The sequence below is a fragment of the Arvicanthis niloticus genome, chromosome 8 (assembly GCF_011762505.2).
Source record: "Arvicanthis niloticus isolate mArvNil1 chromosome 8, mArvNil1.pat.X, whole genome shotgun sequence".
Lineage (NCBI taxonomy): Eukaryota > Metazoa > Chordata > Mammalia > Rodentia > Muridae > Arvicanthis > Arvicanthis niloticus.
In genome coordinates, this window is record NC_047665.1 from 14,094,241 (window position 1) to 14,114,094 (window position 19,854).

At 47.7% G+C, this 19,854-nt stretch overlaps 1 protein-coding gene across 2 annotated transcripts in view; it reads right to left on the reverse strand.

Annotated features, from left to right (window-relative positions):
• Positions 1-17,416, reverse strand: part of Bicd2 (BICD cargo adaptor 2) — a 42,790-nt gene extending 25,374 nt beyond the window's left edge. For both annotated transcript variants that reach the window (XM_034509953.2, XM_034509952.2), the window contains exon 1: positions 16,979-17,416. In XM_034509953.2, the coding sequence (XP_034365844.1) occupies positions 16,979-17,218 (240 nt within the window). In that variant the 5' untranslated portion in view covers positions 17,219-17,416. The remainder of the gene's footprint in view (positions 1-16,978) is intronic.
• Between the last annotated feature and the right edge of the window lie 2,438 nt (positions 17,417-19,854).

Genomic DNA, 19,854 nt, shown 5'->3' on the forward strand with positions numbered 1-19,854 from the left:
ACACCAGAAGACGGTATTAGATCCCATTACAGATGGTTGTGAGGCACCCTGTGGTTGCTGGGAATTGAACTTGGGTGTCTGGAAGAGCAGCCAGTGCTCTTAACCGCTGAGCCATCTCTCCAACCCTCAGTCCTCTATTTTTATGGCTGTATAATATTCTATGGCACAGACAGACCACTAGTTTATCCATTGATCATGTGATGAACATATGTGTTGTTTCTCCTTTGAGGATATTAAGAATAACAGTACTAGCTGGGCAGTGGTGGCGCCCAGCTTCAGGTGGATCTCTGAATTTGAGGCCAGCCCGGTCTACAAATCAAGTTTCAGTACAGCCAGGGCTACACAGAGAGACTCTGTCTTAAAAAACAAAGAAACAAAGAAACAAACAAACAAAAACAGTATTGTGATCTTAAATTTAAATACTATGATCCTCCATTCAAAATTCTTCGAAGAATTTCTGGTTTTGTTTGAGGTTTTTGCTTTTTAATATTTTGAGATGGGGTCTCTCTATATAGCCTAGGCTGACCTGAAATCGCTACACAGCCCAGGCTGGTCTTGAATTTGTAACTCTGCTGCCCCTGTCTCTTAAGTGCAGGAATCACAGGCATGTGCCACCATCCCAGGCCTTCGCTTATAAATTTTTGTGTAGATGTATATTTTTAAGTCTCTTGGCTATCTGTTATGACTTGTGATCTGCCCCTACAGGGTCATGTGTTTTAGTGAGATGTCCCTAGCTATGTGATGCTGACCACACATGCCTTCATACTCTCTCATTGGCTGCACTCACTGTGATGAATGTAGAGCCAAACAATTGCAATCTGGGTACTTTCTGTAACTCTTAAAAGGCATTGAAAGCTCACTTTAATACAGGGGCTAGAATGAAGAGATGCGTTGGGGTTAAAAACACTTGTTCTTGAGGAGGACTGGGTTCAGTTCCCAGCACCCACATGATAACTAAAACCATCTGTAATTGTAGTTTCAGAGGATCTGGTACTCTCTTCTGGCCTCAGTAGGCACTGCATACATGAGTGCATACCTACACATACATACAAAAAATAGAATTAAATTCTTAGAAAGTCCTTTTAAACTACCATGAAAAAAAGTTTTAAGATAAACAGAAAGTCAACTATGTTTCAATAAAGATAACCTGGGCCAGTGAGATGCTTCAGTGAGTAAGGGCACCAGCCACCAAACCTAATGACCTGAGTTTGATCATGATAGAAGAGCAGGAACTCCCAACTTGTCCTCCAGCCTCCATACATATGCACATACATGTGTGTGTTCCTGAGAGTTCCCACACATATATACATAAATGTAAAAAGAATTTTATAAATAAAAAGAATAACCCAACAACAGGGATAAAGTATCTAGAGTGTTACTGGAACACACACCTGGCACACTAGAGCATAAGGCTGTGGCCATTCTGACTCCTAGGTGTAAAAACAAAGGGAGCCAACACATACATGCACCTGACTGTCTGTTCACTATGGAATTGTACTTTAAAGGTTAATAAAATGCCAAGCCAAACGTACCTCAAGTCTGAATCCACTCCACAGAGTTTAGTTACCAGTGATTACTGAAACAATGGCATCACAGACAAGATGAAAGATCACATTTGCATAAATGGACTTGCAACAAAAATCTGACATAAGAACATAGACCTAGCTAGGCATAGTGGTGCAGGGCTTTTATCCCAGCACTGGGGAAGCTGGGAACTCTTTGGACAGGTAGATCTCTTGAGAGCCTGGGGCCAATCTGGTGGATATAACAAGTTCCAGGCCAGCCAGAGCTAACAGTGAGACTATCCTAAAACAGCACAGAATCAGGGATGGTGGTGGACACCTATAATCCTAGCACTTGGGAGGCAGGGCAGAAGGGTTTCTAGTTCAAGGCCACCCAATAAAAGACCCTCATCTCAAAAAGAACAGACTGGAAAGGTAATGGTACCAAAAAAAAATGGACTGTAGGTTTACAGTACATAATGTACACCAACACATACCATAGACAGACGCACAGACAGCTCAAAGTATCAGCAGAAAGAATCTCAGGGAGAACTCCATGTAGAACTGGGTCGGGGCATGGAGTTAGAAGATAGAGCTCCTGACTATTCCATCTGGTAACAACCTGGACCCAAGACAGGAAGGCTTGAGGCCTGTGGGAATGTCCGAGGCAGCACTGGACACAAGTGGGCACAACTGCACAGTGGGAAGAAGGGCTCTCTAGACACACCAGGAGCAGACTCTAAGACTTCCTTATTGGGTTTGCTATGCTGGAGGTGTTCCCTCCCAACCTCCAGTCATATCAACGCCACCAGCCTTGGACTGCTATATATGAAAACAACTCAGGCTATAAGCACAGGCTTGTTTCAGCTCTGCTGAAGGTCCAGGAAACAGTGACAATTGCTGTTAAAAGGTAAGCAAGAATGGTCCCAAAGAAAATGGATGATTTCCAGGGACACTGCACTTCAGTTCGCCCTGACAGAAGCTTGCTAGCTTCTCACAAGAATATTATTTCCTTCTGGAACTAAGAAAACAACTCTGAGAATACATGTCTCCAAACAAGTTTCCCCAAGAGGGACTGACAGAAAGAGCAAAAAGTCTGAGACTTATGAGCCAGAAGCCACAGAGCCTGACCAACTTCTGCTTGTTTCACAGAATCATCTAGGGAATAGGAAATATCTATTCCCAGAGCAGGCACACCTGCTCTGTGGTGTGGTGTGGCCTGGATCCTGGGAAGCTTGGACTTAGCAGTGGGAAGGCCTACTTCAGACAAAGCAAAACAAGTTCCAAGTCTCACCCTATTTTCCACAGAAAATCAACTTCCTCTTGACATCTAGCCCTGCGTCCCTAGACACAGGCTAAGAGGCAACAAAGCAGGAAGTGAAGGCACCTTCTCACTTCCTGGCAGTCTGTCCATGCACGTGTGGAGGGGAAAGGAGTTATGGTATCCCCTAAGGAAGATGGGCACATGCAAACATGACCAAAAAGCCTGATCCTCACAGGATGCTGCTCACTCCCAACTTGCACCAAGGGGGCTGAGAGGAACCACACTTTGAGTGGTCCTCTGGTCACTGCAGCAGAGCAGAAGGTACTGGGTGTGGACCTTCATGAGAGTGAGCTGTAGTTACTGCATGGACCACCATGTGTCTCAATTTTAAGAATGAGAATGAAGGCTGGAGAAATGGCTTTGTGAATGTACTGCTCTTGCAAAGAACCTGAGTTCTGTCCCTAGCACCCAGGTGAAGCGGCTCACAGCTGCCTGTAACTCCAGCTCTAGATGATCCAACACCCTCTTTTAATCTCCATGGTCACCTATGGTCACATGCACACAGCCAAGCACAACACATGTATGCACATGCATCACATGAGAGCGTGTGCGCGCGCACACACACACACATGCATGCACATACACCCAAGCACTTGCACATTTATTTATTTATTTATTTATTTTGAGATAGAGTTTCTCTGTGTAGCCCTGGCAGTCCTTGGAATTTGCTCTGTAAACCAGGCTGGCCTTGAACTCATAGAGATGTGCCTGCCTCTGCCTCCTGAGTGCTGGGATTAAAGTCATGTGCCACCACTGCCCAGCTAGATACACATAATTTTAAAGTAAAATATTTTTAAATTTTTTTTAATTTGATGTGTATGGGTGCTTTGTCTGCATGTATGCCTATGTATCACATGTGTACCTGGTGACCTCAGAGGCCAGAAAAGGGCATCGTTCCCCTTGGACTGAAGTTATAAACTGTTAGGAGCTTCCATGTAAGTGAATTAAAACTGAAAACACAGTCACTGCTCCTAACCACTATCTCTTCAGTTCCAATAAAATAAATCTTCATAAACAATGAAATTATAGCAGCCCACTATAGAACAGATACCTTTGGGGTAAAAGGCTACCCTAAAAATACAGACTGGTTTAAAACAGAACTCAGGGGTGGAGAAATGGCTCAGAGGTTGAGAGCACTGACTGCTCTTCCAGAGGCCTTGAGTTCAACCCCCAGCAATACCATGCCTCTTCAGGGCTGCAGGCAGAATGTTGTATACATAATAAAATAAATGTTTTAAAAAAATAAAAATGAACCAGGCAGTGGTGGCGCACGCCTTTAATCCCAGCACTTGGGAGGCAGAGGCAGGCGGATTTCTGAGTTCAAGGCCAGCCTGGTCTACAGCGTGAGTTCCAGGACAGCCAGAGCTACATAGAGAAACCCTGTCTTGAAAAACAAAACAAAACACAAAAACAAAAAACAAAACAAAAAAGTCAGAACTCAGTTCTCCCACGAAATGATTCACATGAATCCCAACAGTCAGCAGCAGGGTCTCCTAGCAGGGTCTCCTAGCAGCTTCTAAGGAAGAAGGCCCACCAAGCTCCCATATGAAGAAAGAGCTTCCTGGATGACTGGAAAGAGCCATGTGTCTTCCCTCCTGTATTTCAATCAGGACAGACATTAGAACACGGGTGTCAATAGAGGTCCAAAAGGGATGTGATATAACTTCTCCTGGCAAGAACAATGGCCACTGTCTTGGCCCAGTATGGCAAGTGAGGTAGAGAAGTACTCAGCTTCAGACCCTCAGCCAGGGAAGTGGACCTGCATGCTAGTACTCCCTTCCAAAGCCCCTGCACATTCCTGAAGAAGCCCTATCCTCTATCATCCTCATGGGAACCTGTGTGAGGAGCTTCTGAGCATCAGTCAGGATACAGGATTGGCGCTACAGTCAGCAGGGAGGGCTAGACCTGCTTATGCAGTGATGGAAAGTCCAGCAGCAATCCCAGAACAACAGAGTGTCCTCTAAGCCAACACCACCCTCAACCACTGCAGGGAGCGAGGCAGGAGCATCCCAACCATATATGGTGAGGCAGGGCAACTGACCTTGCAAGACAGGGCAATCTTCCTAGTGCACTACAATGGCAAGAAGTCTGTGCCTCCTCTCAGCAGGTGCAGAAATGGAGGGGGATGCCTGTGTGTAACAGGCCGAAGAAACTCAGAAAGGATACAGGTAATGAATCTGTATTAAACGTGAGGACACAGCTTTGTGTCCGAGAGATGACAAGTCAGAGATAGAGTGGGACTGGGTGGGCTGACCTCAGGAGAGAGGCATCTCCTCATTCCTACTCCAACCCCACTGACTGAGAAGTAGCTCCCAGACAAGCCCTCTCCCAGGTCTCCCTCATTTCTCCCAGGCTCATAAATATTCCAAAGAGGAGCACAAAACTGTCGCAGATAGCCCCTGGTATCCATGGATAATGTTGGCAAGTTTCAGATACAGAGAATGAGTCTCCACTTAGATCCCTAGGATTGTTTCAGAAGCATCAGTACTAATGAGGATTTAATCACCCTGGGTGTGGTCTGAGCTTTGAAATATTTAAAAGTCCGACATGATCTTGTATGTAGGCAGATCTGGGCACCCAGACCTGCCAATTCCCTTAAAGGGTCCCCAGAGGCATGATGGGAGACCCTACCCCACACCAACTCCAGCCAGCTGTTCACACCCATTCTTGCTGGGTGAACAGATCCTAAGGAGGACTTCCAATGGACTTCCACTGTTTAAAGGACATTTCCTGAGTAGGCACAGGCACTGCAGACTCCCAGAAACAGCAAGAGAGGTACAGGGTTTTATCCAATGCCTATACAAGAGGACCTTTACCTCTGCACCTCATAGGTAGGCAAACGCGGGCTCAGAAAGGCCAAGCAGTTCAACTCAGGGCATCACCAGGATTTTTTTTTTTAATTAGCAAAATCCATCTCTGTCTTTGCAGCAAAGCCTGTGAGAGAAGAGTAAGGGTTTCCAGCAAGTCAGGAACTGTGCAGACCTCTGTTCAAGCCCACCAAACCCAGGCCACTCCAAAGATACATCAGCAAGGAGCTGAGGCAACTACCACACGGCTCCCTTTCCCCAAGGAGCCCTATGCTTACAACGGCAATGATCATTAAGACCAGAGGCCCTGGAGGCACCCCAAAACAGCATAGGGCTACAGTGGTTGTCACTGATCTTTGTCTTTGTCCCCCTCTGCTCCCCGTGAGGCCTGTGTGTGGCCACATGGGCCACTCCATTGCCAACTGAGAACCCCAGCTGCTCTGGGCAGCGTCCAAATGTTAAGCTGCTTTTAGAAAACTGGGGATTCATCCCTGGGCAGAAGGGATTTAGCCAGAATTGGGCACCATTTAGAGAAGATTACACCCTAATTGCCCTGGTGTCAGCAGGCAAGCTCCTGCCAGCTGAGCCCTGGGACTGGGAGAGGTCCCTGGAGACCCTGGCTTCCCTATCTAAGGACACAGAGCCCAGCACTGGGGCCTGGGGACCAGTCGTCATCTTCCACAGCAGCTGGCTCAACACAGGACTTCCATTTAGCAGCCTGTGGTCAGGACAGGAGGAGGGGCCCAGAGGTCCCATGGGCAGCATCCAGCTCACATCTGCTCTGGGCCAGAGGAAGACAACTCAACAGGCTGGCTATGGACCACAGGTGCATGTGGCAGCAGCCTACTTTTCTTACCATCTCTAGTCCTTGCCATATTCTTTCACCTCACTAGCCTATTTAAGCAAGAGAAATCAGTGAGGCTTGTGGTCAGAAAATGACAAAAGAATCTCAAGTACAAGCCATTTCTACCCAGACCCTAGAGGATTTCTCCCCACAGGACCAATAACAAGAAAAGAGCCCAAGAGAGATGAGAGACCGTTATAGGTTGTAAAGATAGATAGGCTCCATTTTCTAATTCTGAAGGTTCTGGAAAATGGTTGAGGCTATGGACAGCACTGCAACACTTCAGCCCTGTCTCAGGATGCAGCATGACACATACCCTGGCACACTTCTAACCCTGGTCCTCTAGGGGCAAGTCTCCACCACAAGGGACTTGCATACCTTGAAGTGATATCATTAGGCTCACACTAAAGGATTCTGGGACTACTTTTCCTAAAAGTTAGAGGAACCACAAATGTCTGATCTCCAAACTTTGTAGTGTTTCATGTTTTGGCCTTTTCAGGTCACCCTGGAGCCTTCCATTCCTTCTCATATGGTCACATGATCCTCACATCTTATCATCCTGGATGTCCTCTTTTAGACACTACCATGGACTATGTCACAGTCTGCTTTAGGGTGACCAGTCTGTCCTCACAATATAGCAGTTCTGGGAGGCAGGGTCTAACAGAAGACAAACATGACAGGAAGAGAGCCTTCATGAATGATGAGTGCCTTCTTGTGCAGCCACACACCTGTTTTCCCTGTTTTCAACCATGAGTTGAGCAGAAGCCCTCAGCAGAAGGCCAGCAAGTACAGGTGTTATACTCTTAGACCTCCCAGCCTCCAGAACCGCATGCTCAGATAAGCCCTTTCCTTCTGATGTTCTGTTGTAGTAACAGGAGGAATGGGACTCAGATGTGGTCCCACGGCCACAATGTAAACCACAGCTGCTCTCTGGAGAAAGCAATCCTTACAATTCTCACCAAGACCTAGAGTATGGGATTGTATGTGGTGTCCTTAAAGGAACAGAGGCAACCTCAAGTCATCAAAGATGACTTCTTGGAGGGGTTGGAGACAGCAGTCCCCTGAGCCTCGCTCACCCTTGGGATTTCTGGGAAGAGGACGGTCTTTCAGACTTCAGTTCTTACAGGTAGGGAGAAAGGCAACCCATGGTGACGACTGTGGCACAGCCATGGGATGAGGAGAAAGATGGACTGAGTCATAACATAAAAATAATTAAAGAAGAGCTGGGATGACAGCCCTTTGCCATCAAATCTGATGACCCGAGTTTCATCTTTAGAATCCAGATGGTGGAAAGAAGACTGACTCCCATAAGGTGTCCTCTGGACTCCAAGCACATGGGCATGGGAAGGGTATACAAAATTATAAAGTAAAAACACAAAAAGAGGAGATGGGTCAGTGGGTAAGAGCTTACCATGTGAGTTTAAAGTTCAAATCCACAAGGACTCACAAAAAGCCAGGCATGACAATACACTCCTGAAACGCCAGCAATGGTAGAAGCAAAGTAAGGCAAAGATAGAAAGGCCACTAAGGCATGCTGGCCACCAGCCAAGCTTCAGTTTCACTTAGAGACCCTGTCTTAAAGGAATAAAGTGAAATCAGGACACCCAATATCCTCCTCAGGCCTCTGCACAAGTGTAGGGTTGCATGCACCACCACACATATATGCCTTCCTCTCCCTTCTCTCTCTCATACACATATATATGGACACATATATAAATTAATTTAAAAAGATAAGAAACCCAAAAAAAGTGGCTAACACAGTTAAAACAGCGTTGTACTACCAAAAGAAAAATCACATAGCTCAATGAAACAAAGCAGGGAGCCCAGAAAGAACCACACAAGTATTACCAAATGATGTCTGACAGAGGGGCAAAGGCAACTAGCCACACCAAACCAACTGGATACCCACACACAAAATTATCAAACGGAGTCTTAAACTCTTCACAGAAGTTAATTCACAAGAGACCAGAGTCTTACATGAAAAGTGCAGAACTATGAAGGTAGCTAAAATAAAAGAAACATCGATGTGACCATGGGTTTGGTTATGAAGCTCACAACACTAAAAATAGAGAAGCAAGAGGGGCATGAAGTAGAACACCTGTCTGTCAAAAACACCACTAAGATACTGAAAAGAGTGCTTGCTGTGACCACACATATACTAAAAACAGCACTTACAACTGGATTAATAAGCAAGCAACTGGATGGAGAGAAGACATCCAAAAGATCAGGGAAGGTATCAAACCAGACTAATGGCAAAGGGGCAAAAGAAAAATGCCCTGGATTCCAACCTGAGCGTGGTAAAATAATAATGATGGACTGAAAAGGTAAAAAGACACCCAGGGCCATGCATCCTCAGGGATCTGCAAACCAAACCGCAGCTACAGCATTCCCCTGCACACACGCTAAAACAGCCAATGTCCAGCAACAGCAGGGAACGCTAGCATGAATGGGGTCAGCAGGAGGAGCGGTTACTCACTACTGATGGAAATACCAAACGGACCAGCCAGCTGGGAAGGCAGGTCCACTTCTTACACAGCTAAACAGAGTTTAAACCTCACTCCTGTATTTATCCGGAAGATTAGAAAGCTTATGTCAACAGTAGGTTTATTCATTATTGGAAAAAGTGAATTGACCAGAACACCCTTCACTGGGTGAAGAGTTGGTGAGAAGAGATGAAGACGCAGATGAACCTCCATGGTTCCAGTCACATGGCATTCTGCTAAAAATAAAATTAAAGAGATGGTAAAAAGATCAGTGACTGATAGAGGCTTGGTGGGTGAGAGTGAGTGTATGAAGTCCACGCAATTCTTCTTCAAGTTAGAAGGGCACTGTGTACTTGTCAAAGCCAAACAATTAAAAAAAAAAAAAAGCAATCAAAGATCTTAATATATGTGAATGTTTTAAAAATCTATATTGGGGGTCCTAGGATGGAATGCATAATATGGTCAAACAACTTAAATGACAAATGAATGGTGCAGAAATATTGCAATGGGATAAGTAACTGTGGGGTAAAGTGAAATACGTAAAACTAAAGGGGAAAAGCTGGTGACATAGCCTACTGGGGCACACATGAACCATCTGGACACCTGCACATGTGAACTAGGACCAGTGAGTGACAGCAGTGTGACAGATGGTGGGTGCCAAGTGTCTCACTGCTGGGGCAGGAGGCTCCAGATGAGCAGGTGGTGAGAAGGAAGCATGTGGTGGTGGTGAAGTAACTGAATTTCTGGTTGCAGATACTTGTGTCCATGACTTAGTAGACACTACTGGCCCTGTGGCTGAAGGGCCATACCTTGGTACAATGAGCAACTAGATCTTTGTTTCTAATATCTCACTCATCTAAAGCAACTAGGTCTTCTTGGGAGAAATAGGTGTTTGGGTGTTTTTGACAGACAGGTGTTCTCCAGAACTAAATATAGAACATCTTATAGTATCAGAAAGCTTAAAAAGGTACTGAACTAGGGGTTGGGGAGATGGCTCAATCAGTAAAGTTCTTGCTGTTCAAGTGAGTTCAGAACAAAGGCACCTATATACAAGGCATCTACAACCCCAGCACCACAGAGACAAGACAGAAGAATAGTGGGGATGGGCCTTGCTAGCCAGCCAGCCTGGCCAGATCAGTGCACCGTAGGTTCAGTGAAAAACCCTGCCCCAAAAAACATGGTGGGGAGTAATTGAAAAAGACACCCAACCTTAAGTCTGACCTCTATACTTATGTGTACCTGCATACTACATAACCCCTGACACACACACACACACACACACACACACACACACACACAGAATGCTTAATAACACACAAGCAAACAAAAAAATCACAACAATAGATCTATGTCATAAGAGCCAAAGCTAGAAAAAGTTGTAGCAGCCAAATTAAGTATTATTACAACCCAGTGAATGAAGTAAAATTCCAATGTGTCCATTCTGATAAAACACTAAAGGGGGAGTGAGAGCAAAGGACAAGACTGTGAAACACCCAAACACTTTGCCGAGTTCCTCCCAAAGAGCAGTGAGTGAAACAGGCAGAGGAGCAATGCTAGTGTGGGGAAATCTGTGGAGACCGAGGCGAGTCACTGTCTCAAAACCTTCACATTTTTGTTCAGGTTACTTGGCTTGGACAAGTTCACAGTGTCACTTTCATACCCTTCCAGTGCCATACACAACTGTTTTACCACCTCGGAAACCAGTCTCTTGCATTGTGCACCCTGCCCCTCAGTCAACAAAAGCCATGGCGAAGCATGGACCCCTGGTATGTGAGAAGACAGGACCATGATTGTCCTCTTCTGAACCTGTCATTCAAACCCACTCAAAAATACCAAATAACAAATGTCCCCATTAGTGAGGTCTACCAAACACCTGACCTATCTTCCTTTAAACTGTCAAAGTTGCCAAACATAAGGAATGTCTGAGAAACCATCACAGTTAGAGCACCTGAGAAGACATGGTGACCAAATGTAACATTGTATCACAGATGAGACCCTGGGATAGAAGCAGGACACGAGGTGAAAGCAAAAGCAAGCTAGACCAAGTGCAGGCTTGATGACAACTCCCTGGTACTGACTAGTTCATCGACTGTAACCAATGTATCACACTAAGGTACTTCTTGAATGAGATGAGCAAGGGTGTATGTCCACACCAAAACTCTGCACTGTCTGAAATTCTGTAAATCTAGAATGGCCCTAAGTGATCTGCTTTTAAATGAATGATAAAAAGGCAGCACAGTTTGATAGAGTCAATGGTTAAAAACAGAAATTCTGGCACATGACACTTGGCTTTAACAAGGTGCTGAGGGGTTGGTGTGGATGTGGTGTCATAGGCTGGCAGCTCTGTGAGGTGGTGAGAGGCAGATTATTTTTTTCACTTGGTATAGGAAATGTACAATCAGACATACAAGTGTGTTTTCTCGTGGCTGGGGCCCAGGGCTCTGTGTTCACTAGTGTTATGTGAGACAGGGTCTCATGTCCTTTAGTTTGACCTTGACTATGAAGCTGAAGATCATTTTGACCTTCTGATCCTCCTGCCTCTACTTCACAGGAGCTGGGCTGACAAGTGTGCACATCTCATCCTGTCTTCGTGGCAAGCACTGAGGATCAAACCCAAGGATACGTGCAAGTTTACCAAGCTCTCTGCCAACTTAGCTACAGCTCCTACCCCTTTGGTGTTTTTTAATGAATGAAATTGACACACAGGCAATGCAAAATTCCCAATATTTTCATATCTTCCCTCACATATCAATCACTTTCAGACAAATAACTCCAGAAATCTCAATTGAGCCAAGCTGGGAAAATTGAAGTGCTGCTCAGATAAACAGATAACATTAAGGAATTGTTAGGTTTCAGGCTTGAAAACTCAATAGCTCTTATTCTGTAGGAAAATACTGCTTGTTTTCTCAACAGAGCTACTGCTACACAAGTAACAAAGCAAGATGAACTGAGGCACAGAAGCAAGACCACCACAGCTAGAAACTACAGGTGTAGGCGGGACCATGGCTGGGTCCACTGAACCCTTCTCTATACTTTGGTTTTGCTTAAAACTACAACTCTTCAGGCTGATGTGGTGACAGACGCCTTTGATTCCCAAAGCTAAAACCCAACCCTATCCAAACCAAAATACAAAAACCCCACAACTCTTCTACTTTTTGAAAACTGTAGCAGCTACACCGGGGTTTCCCTGTGCTGTGGTGTCTGTATCTGACACATACTCATGGGAAAAGGAAGCAAAAGGAGAAACACCCAGTGTTCCCACTTCTCCTCACTACACAGGTTCTACAACAGACACTGGTAGCTCTGCTATGTGTTCTGAATCTCCTAAAATGTACAATTTTAAACAGTGCTATCTAACAGTGAAGAGGCTCTCCACTCCTTTTTTCTTCAACACCATCATCCGCCTGTGCAGGGTGGCCACCTGGCTTTAGGGAAGTTGAGGGGGACTGGCCCTCGGCCTCTATCCACCTCTATCCACCTCCAGGCTTGGTCTGAAGGTGGACAGAACAGCCACACTACTCTTTTCTGCTTCACTTCGCATACTGAACCAGAGGGGCCTGGAGCCCAGCCCTCACCTATCTGAGCTTACGTGTCATGAAGTCACACACTGTCATTACAACACAGCTGGTAAAGAAATCAATCTTTACCCCTATGTGCAGAACAACCTGTCATCCAGTCCACATATGAAAAAGAAGGCCTGACTAGAGAGGGTGCAGCCTCAACTGGCAAGAACAAATCTGTTCTCCACACAAATAAAGACCTGGGTCCCTGAGTGGACCCAGCAGGAATCCCACATGAACCTGGACCAGGGCTCTTGCTGATAGTAAGTGCTCAGATCTAAGAGAAAGACAATGACCATCCAAGTGGTCTTAGTATGCCAGACTGTTGTGACAGGCACCATTATTAAGCCACCAAGGCCTAGACAAGAGTGGCTCATTGAAGGCCACACAATTCCTGAGAGCCCAGACAGGGTCCCCAAACACAACTCTGCCATCACAGAACTGGGCACCACATACAATTAGCCTCCTTTCTTGCTCAGGCAATGCCTGACTTCTCTGAGGCCTGCTGGCTCCCATGAGAGTGATAAGCTCCCAGCACTGAGCTTGGGCCTCCGCCTGGCTCCACCTGCTAAGCCTCAAAGTATGCTTGGCATCTCTGAAGACAGGCTTGCTCCATCACAGCTGTGCCAGTCCTGTGCTCAGGGGAAGGTGGCCAAGGCCACGCCTCCACACGTTGGCAGGGCTGGCCTGGAGTGGCCATTCACATGCCTGGGGCAGATTCTCTGCCAGGTATAGGTATCTGATTCTCATGCCCCTCAAAACACCACCAGGGTCTGATATGGCAGTTAAACACATTACTAAAGTAGAAGGGGACTGTCAAATTCCTTCATGACCTCTTGTCCACCATTTCATAGTTAGAAAGGTGGGCCCAGAAGAAGGAAGGTCACCCAACAGAAGGCGGACCACAAGGCCACTGTACAGATGCGTACAACCTCCTCACAAGTGCCTCAAGGCTCTGCAAGACCGTCAGGTGGATCACCTTCATACAGACAGTCCATTACTGATACCCCACATGAGCCCACAAAACACACTGTGGCTCCCGTGCCTCCCCCCAAGATCTGTCTGCTCAGAAATGGATAAAAGAACAGTCTGGGGATGTCAGAGGATCAGGGGAATCCCTACCCATTTAAAATTAGACCAGGATTTTCCCCTCTCTGGAAGCAAACACTCCAGGAAGCTGGACCTTACGTTGGTAGGGCACCAATCTGTGTACCTTGAAGTGCACCCTCTGCTAACCCCTTTGTCACTCCTGCCTCCTCAAGTGGCACAAGGGTTGAAGACAGCAACTCAGGCAAGCCCAGAGACAAAGGGCCTGCCAGGAAGTGTCTAAGCCTGAGAGGTGAATGGGACTTCCAGGAAGAAGGGGGATGCAGAGTGGCCCCACAAACTGGCAAGGTATGACACACAGGGCAGCCCTCAGAGGTGGCAATAGCAGATAGTCAAGCAAAGACAAACAGGCATAGGGAGGTACTACAAGCACTACAGTGAGGAGCTCGAGGCCTGAATGACGTGGAGGTAGGCTGACAAAGCATTTACTAGGTGCCATGGTCTGTGCCCAGCCTGACGCTGGATTCCACCCACATGGGCAAGGTGATGCACACAGCTCATCACCACCAGAAGTGACAGGGGACAGCAATGAGGGTGTGCCCAGGCCTGTTCATGGACCGAGCCCAGGTGGAGGGAAACTGCTTCTGGGAATCTGTCATGACAGAGATGGGGAAGCTGAACTCAGCCCATTCTTGTGCAGTCACTGCCCTGCTCTGGCAGCCCAGCACACCTATATACTCAAAGCGGCACCACAGGACACAGCAAGCTGTTTCGTGACCATTTAGGACCATGAACAAACTGGCAAGAGTCCAGCTAACTCTCTTCCCCACCACGCTGGATAAGGAAAAGAGGCACAGAATAACTTGGGACAGATGTGGCCCTTACTGAATCAGAAATATCAAAATATCAGCAAAACAGGCCATGGGACATCCTCTCCACTTGTAGGTCAGTCAACACCCAGACCATGGTTGTCAGCAAGACACAGCTATTCACCCAGAAATGAAGACAGCAGGGTCAGACTGAGTCAGCTCACCTACCACAAGCCTGTCCTTAGACCTGGTCATAAACCCTTTCACCAGATCAGGCTTCCTCACCTCAAAGACTTGCATGATTAAACTCGGACAAGAGTACAAACATCTCAACTACAGCGTAACTTAACTTGTTAGTAACTAAATCTACCACTTTTAAAAAAGTTATTTAACTTAGACAGTTCACCTCTCTATGGGAGATAACTTCCCACAGACCTTAAATCTTGACTTGTTTTTTAAGTAAGAAGTTAGTATTTCAAATACAATACTGACCAAAATTAAAGAGTTTAACAAGAGCCTGCTCTGGCATGGGTGTGAGGAACAGACACAATGCTGTCAAGAGGCAAATTGGCACAAACTTTTGGCAACACTCTCTGAAACTGATGCATTCCTCTGGACTCTACTAGAAACTTCTGGAAGAAACCTTATCCCAACTTACAAAAGGGAGAGGAGCAGTCTGCCCAAGCCTATACCACCAGTATGGGGATGGCATTAGGCTAAGCAAATGCCTAAAGGGCACCTAGAGCACAGATCACACCCTCTTCCACATGTCCTAAGAGGTTTCCCTCAGATAACAAGGCTCTATGTATGCCATTGTTCTTCACTGCACCATAAAATGATTCTGCCCATAATAATATTTGCATGAGGCTGACCAATGGGAGTCACAGAAGTGGGGACCAGCTAGGTCACCAACAGCCTGTTTTCATTGTACGTGGAAGGAAACCTGTTAATTCAGAAGAGGATAGTGGACTTCCCAGGAGAGGTTCACAGGCATTCCACAGGAAGTGGGAAGGCAACCTATCTGTATGTGCAAAGGGAGTGGTACTATAATTAACAGTTGCTACCTGCCTGGAGGACCAAGGAGGGGGGGAAGAGGAACCCCAGACTGAAGACTGGATTCAGGAAGAGGACACACACACTCCATATTTTCACAGTCTGACCTTCATCTATCACATCAGTTTACCTGACACGCTCCCTCCAGAGGAGTTGCCCATCCCACTCCTTTGGTCAACCCTCTGCCAATGGAGTCAGGCTTGAGAAAGATACTGATGTCCTCTGATAGGCAACAGATTTGAGATTCTGTGTGAAAACTCAATTCTTACCCACCCGAAGAAGCAGCCACTTCTGGGACTCATCCAGCCCTGCTCTACCCAGACTCTAAGGATTCATTCCCCCAGAAAAGTAAGAGAGGCTCTGAAGAGTTCAGACACCTACCCAAAGTGGGCTGGGAGCAGACGTATCAAAAGATGAGCCTGTGATTAATACCCAAGAGCAGACAAGGAAGGGAAACTGTTTGGATAATCCAACAAGCTACCTGTATGGCCTCATGCCAGGTCTTTCCAAATTTAGAATACTAAGAGCAATAATTCTGGATTGGCAAAGCTGTATTCCTACTTTGCAGAGCTGGAAGCTAAGGTTTGAGGAGAGCTTACCCATGGCTTACCCATGGCTCACCCATTATAAGCAATAAGGGTTGGTCCAAACTCAAGTGTGTCCTTCTCCCATAAAACATTTCCCCCCACAGTCTCCAGAACAAGGTTGGGGAGTCAAGAAGGATGGGAGAGTCACTAACACTTAAAGCATCCCAGAAAGCTTACCCAGCTCCCTCCTACTGCCCCTCCCCCAGCTCTTGGCCAGCGTGGGGGGGGGGGGTGTCTAAGCTCTCTCCCTACAGTGGGATGACACAAAGCACCATGTTTCTGACAGAAGGAACACAGACTTCACGGTGACAGGCAGGGCCTAGAAGGCAGAGCAAGACAGGAAGCGGTCGATGGAAGCCATGCATCCCAGTAGTGGTAGCACCATTAATGAGATGGGGAAAAAGCTGGTTGAGGCAGAGGTAAGCCACACAAATGCGATGGATACCGGGAAAGCCGGCCTGTCAAGGGCCATAGGCAACCAGGAGCTGCGACTCACTCAGCCTTGTGTCCATCCCTTCCCAGCCTCAGGCAGTCACGACACTAGATGAATAGCACAGAAAGCAGCTGCTCCAAAAGGGGGTAAGTGATTTGCTTGAAGGTGACAAACTGTGGTCAACCAGCCCCAGGTCCAGCCTTTCCCAGGGGTCACTTGCACGGACAGCCTCACTCAGCTCTAAGGGCACCATCTGCTCCCCCCACCTACACAGACACACCCTAGGCAGTAATAACCATAGCAGGACATTAGTTCTCAACGAAAGGGACAAGGCCTGCAGAGAAAACTAGCGGATGAGTAGGACTGCAGGAAGTCTAGACTCCAGCAACCGGGCACGGGGCCGAGCTCGGTCACTCACCGCCACTGTCCTGGACCGCAACTCTAGGTCTCCTGCCCCACCCCTGGAACCTCCCACCACTGGGCAGGGTGACCTTAGCGCCCGAGGCGGGGGTCGCAGCCGGCCACTCACCTCTTTGAGCTGCTCCATCTCGCTGCGGATGGCCTCATAGTCCACCTCGAGCTCCTCGAACTGCAGCTTTAGCTGGTGCTTCTCCTCCAGCACCGCCAGCCCATACTCGGCCGCCTGGATCTTCTCACGCGTGGTCTCGGCCAGCTCGTGGGACAGCCGCTTCACCTCGGCGCGCAGCCACTCTGGCTGCGCCTCCATCACCAGACGCGCATACTCCTCCTCCTCCGACGGCGCGGACATGGTGGCCGCGCGCCGAGGCTGGCTCCCACCTTGGCTCCCACAAGCCGGGCCCTCTTAGCTGCCGCCGCCGCCGCCCAGCCCCGACGGCCGCCCGCGCCGCCGCACTGCTCCTCCCTGACGCGCGGGGAACACTGGGGGCTGCAGTCCCACTGAGCATGGACTACACAACCCGCAATCCCTTGCGCCCACCTGGTCGGCGGCTTTGATTGGTCTAAATCTTAAGGGGGCAGGCGCCTAGCGTGACGCAAAGCTACGTCTCCCTTAGCATTGTGGGAGATGTAGTCCTACATTACGCTCACTGCTTGTCCCGTTGTGCACCGTGCTCGCCCGGCTACAATCGTTGATTGGCCAGCGCTGCTGACGTGACAGAAGTAGGGGTGCCACCGACCCCAACCCAGGGGCCCGGTAGCCACCCGGAGAATCTCCAACCTTCCGCTCCGATCCTTTGTGGAGTAAGGTGATCCGAGCTGTGGATACCACGAATAAGATTCGCGTCCTACAACGTCAGAGCATGGCTGATGAGACTGTGTGGCGCGCGCTTTATACGGAATTTGAATGACTTGTGGCGGGACGCGGGCACTGCCAACAGGATGCCAACAGCCTGACGCTAGGGCTCAGGGGAGCCCAAGCCGGGATTCTGCTTTCTCTTGTCCCCGCTGTCCGTTAGGATTTTTTTTTTTTTCATGGAAATGAAGGCACCTCCGTGAGCATAATGTCATAGGTGTGTTTAAATGTTGTCTGTCCCCCGTTTTCCGCGGGCCATAGCTGTACTCTTCACTGTAAGCCTAAGTAAAACTTCCTTCCTCGCATGTTGATTTGGTTATAATAAGCTTGTTGTTCCTCTTCTCACTGCACACACCCCCGCAACACCACACCCTGCAGCTGCGGACCACCATAAAACATAGAGGTCAGCTGGAGAGATGGCTCAGAGGATAAAGCTCTTGCTCAGCAAAAGCAAGGACCTATATTTGCACTCCTAGAGCCCACATAAAGCACAGTCTGTAATCCCAATGTTCTCGGGGCAAGCTAGGAGATGGAAATTGGAGAGTCCTCTGAAGCTAGACTGGAGTATGAAAAGAAGAAGGGGACATGGGGAGGGGGAGACAAGAAAAATAAAGATAACCGGCCTCAAACAAGATGAAAGACAAAGACTGACAACTGGATCTTGTCCTGATTCCCAGTGCATGTGGGGCCTGTGTGCACACACAGGAACATGAACCCACTTCACACACACACACACACACAAAATCTAGGGTCAACGCAAGAATTCTGTAGTAAATAAACTTGGTGTGGTGGAACACACTTTTAATCTCAGCACTTGGGAGGCAGAGGTAAAAGGATTTCAATCCTGATCTACATATCAAGTTCCAGGCCAGCCAGGACTAAATAGAGAGACCCTGTCTCAAAATCAAAACAAGAGAGAGCTGTATAAATAAATGTGTTATTCCCCCTTCTCTTTAGCCAACCAGCCAAATTTTCTAGAACAGTCCTGGCTCTACACTGAAGCCCACATATCAGGCCCATGCAAGCTGTTCACACTAAGTGAGGGGGATTGGATTTTGAAGGCACAAACCTTCCTCCAACAAGTACATAGCTCTACAGTACCTGCAACTATCCTGGCTGCCTGGGAACCTCTCTAGCCCGACCTGAACCTGACTATGAGGCAGATGTGAGTAGAGAGGGGGAGAACCATGAGTGTCTGGTGAGAACCAGACCAGGGAACTTTGAACTTGAAGATAAAGGTGACCGAAGGCACGCTGAGATACAAATGGTGGGTCACTACCATTGTGGGCTTCCTTCAGCAGGGACAGTGCTGACCAGCAAGGTTAGGGCCCAGAGGAAGGTTTCTAGGATCTAGTTGTCACTGGTAGGAGTGGGGCAACCAGGAAATACTTCTCTGAGGAGGTGACTTCAGAGAGAAAGAGATCCAGAGGACTCCTCATTCAAGGGTGATGTAGATGGATCTCCCCCACACTTACAGATGAGACACCACCTCTTTATCACTGCCTGGATCACACGTTTTGCCAAGTCTTTGACCTGCACCAGCTCACTCAGCACTCTCGATACTCCAGTTCACACCATTGTTTTATGAATGAGGAAACTGAGGCCTGGTACCAAATCCTTGGTATTGCCCTTGACTTCTCACCCTCTCATCCATTCATGCTGTCACTCTGCCTCTCAGCAAATACTGCCTGAGAGTTACCTGTTTGTCTCAATGGCCCGGCACCTCTGCCTGAATCATTGACGTCACCTCTTCTCCTCCCCTCCGCTCCCCTCCCAAAACAAAGATGTTGAAACCATTTCCAAGTCGGCACATGCTCTAGAAGGGCCTCTTCACTCCACCCACTTGAGTGTTGATTCCCCTTCTGTGCTTTAGTTGGCTTCCTTCCATTGAGTGTGTGTATTCTTACATGGTGGGTGGGTCACCTTAGAATGTCAGCTCCAGGAGGGCAGGAACCTTGACAAAGCCCAGCATTTTCTAGCCCATATCTGGGGCTCCAGCCAGGTTCCCAAGGGATTCCTCTCATACAGTCCAGCCTAAGCCAGCACCACTTCCTGGAAATGTATGCCCTCTGGTGATGAGGCAGAGGATGGACATGAGGATGGAGGCAACCTGGTAGAGAACTTGAAGCTAG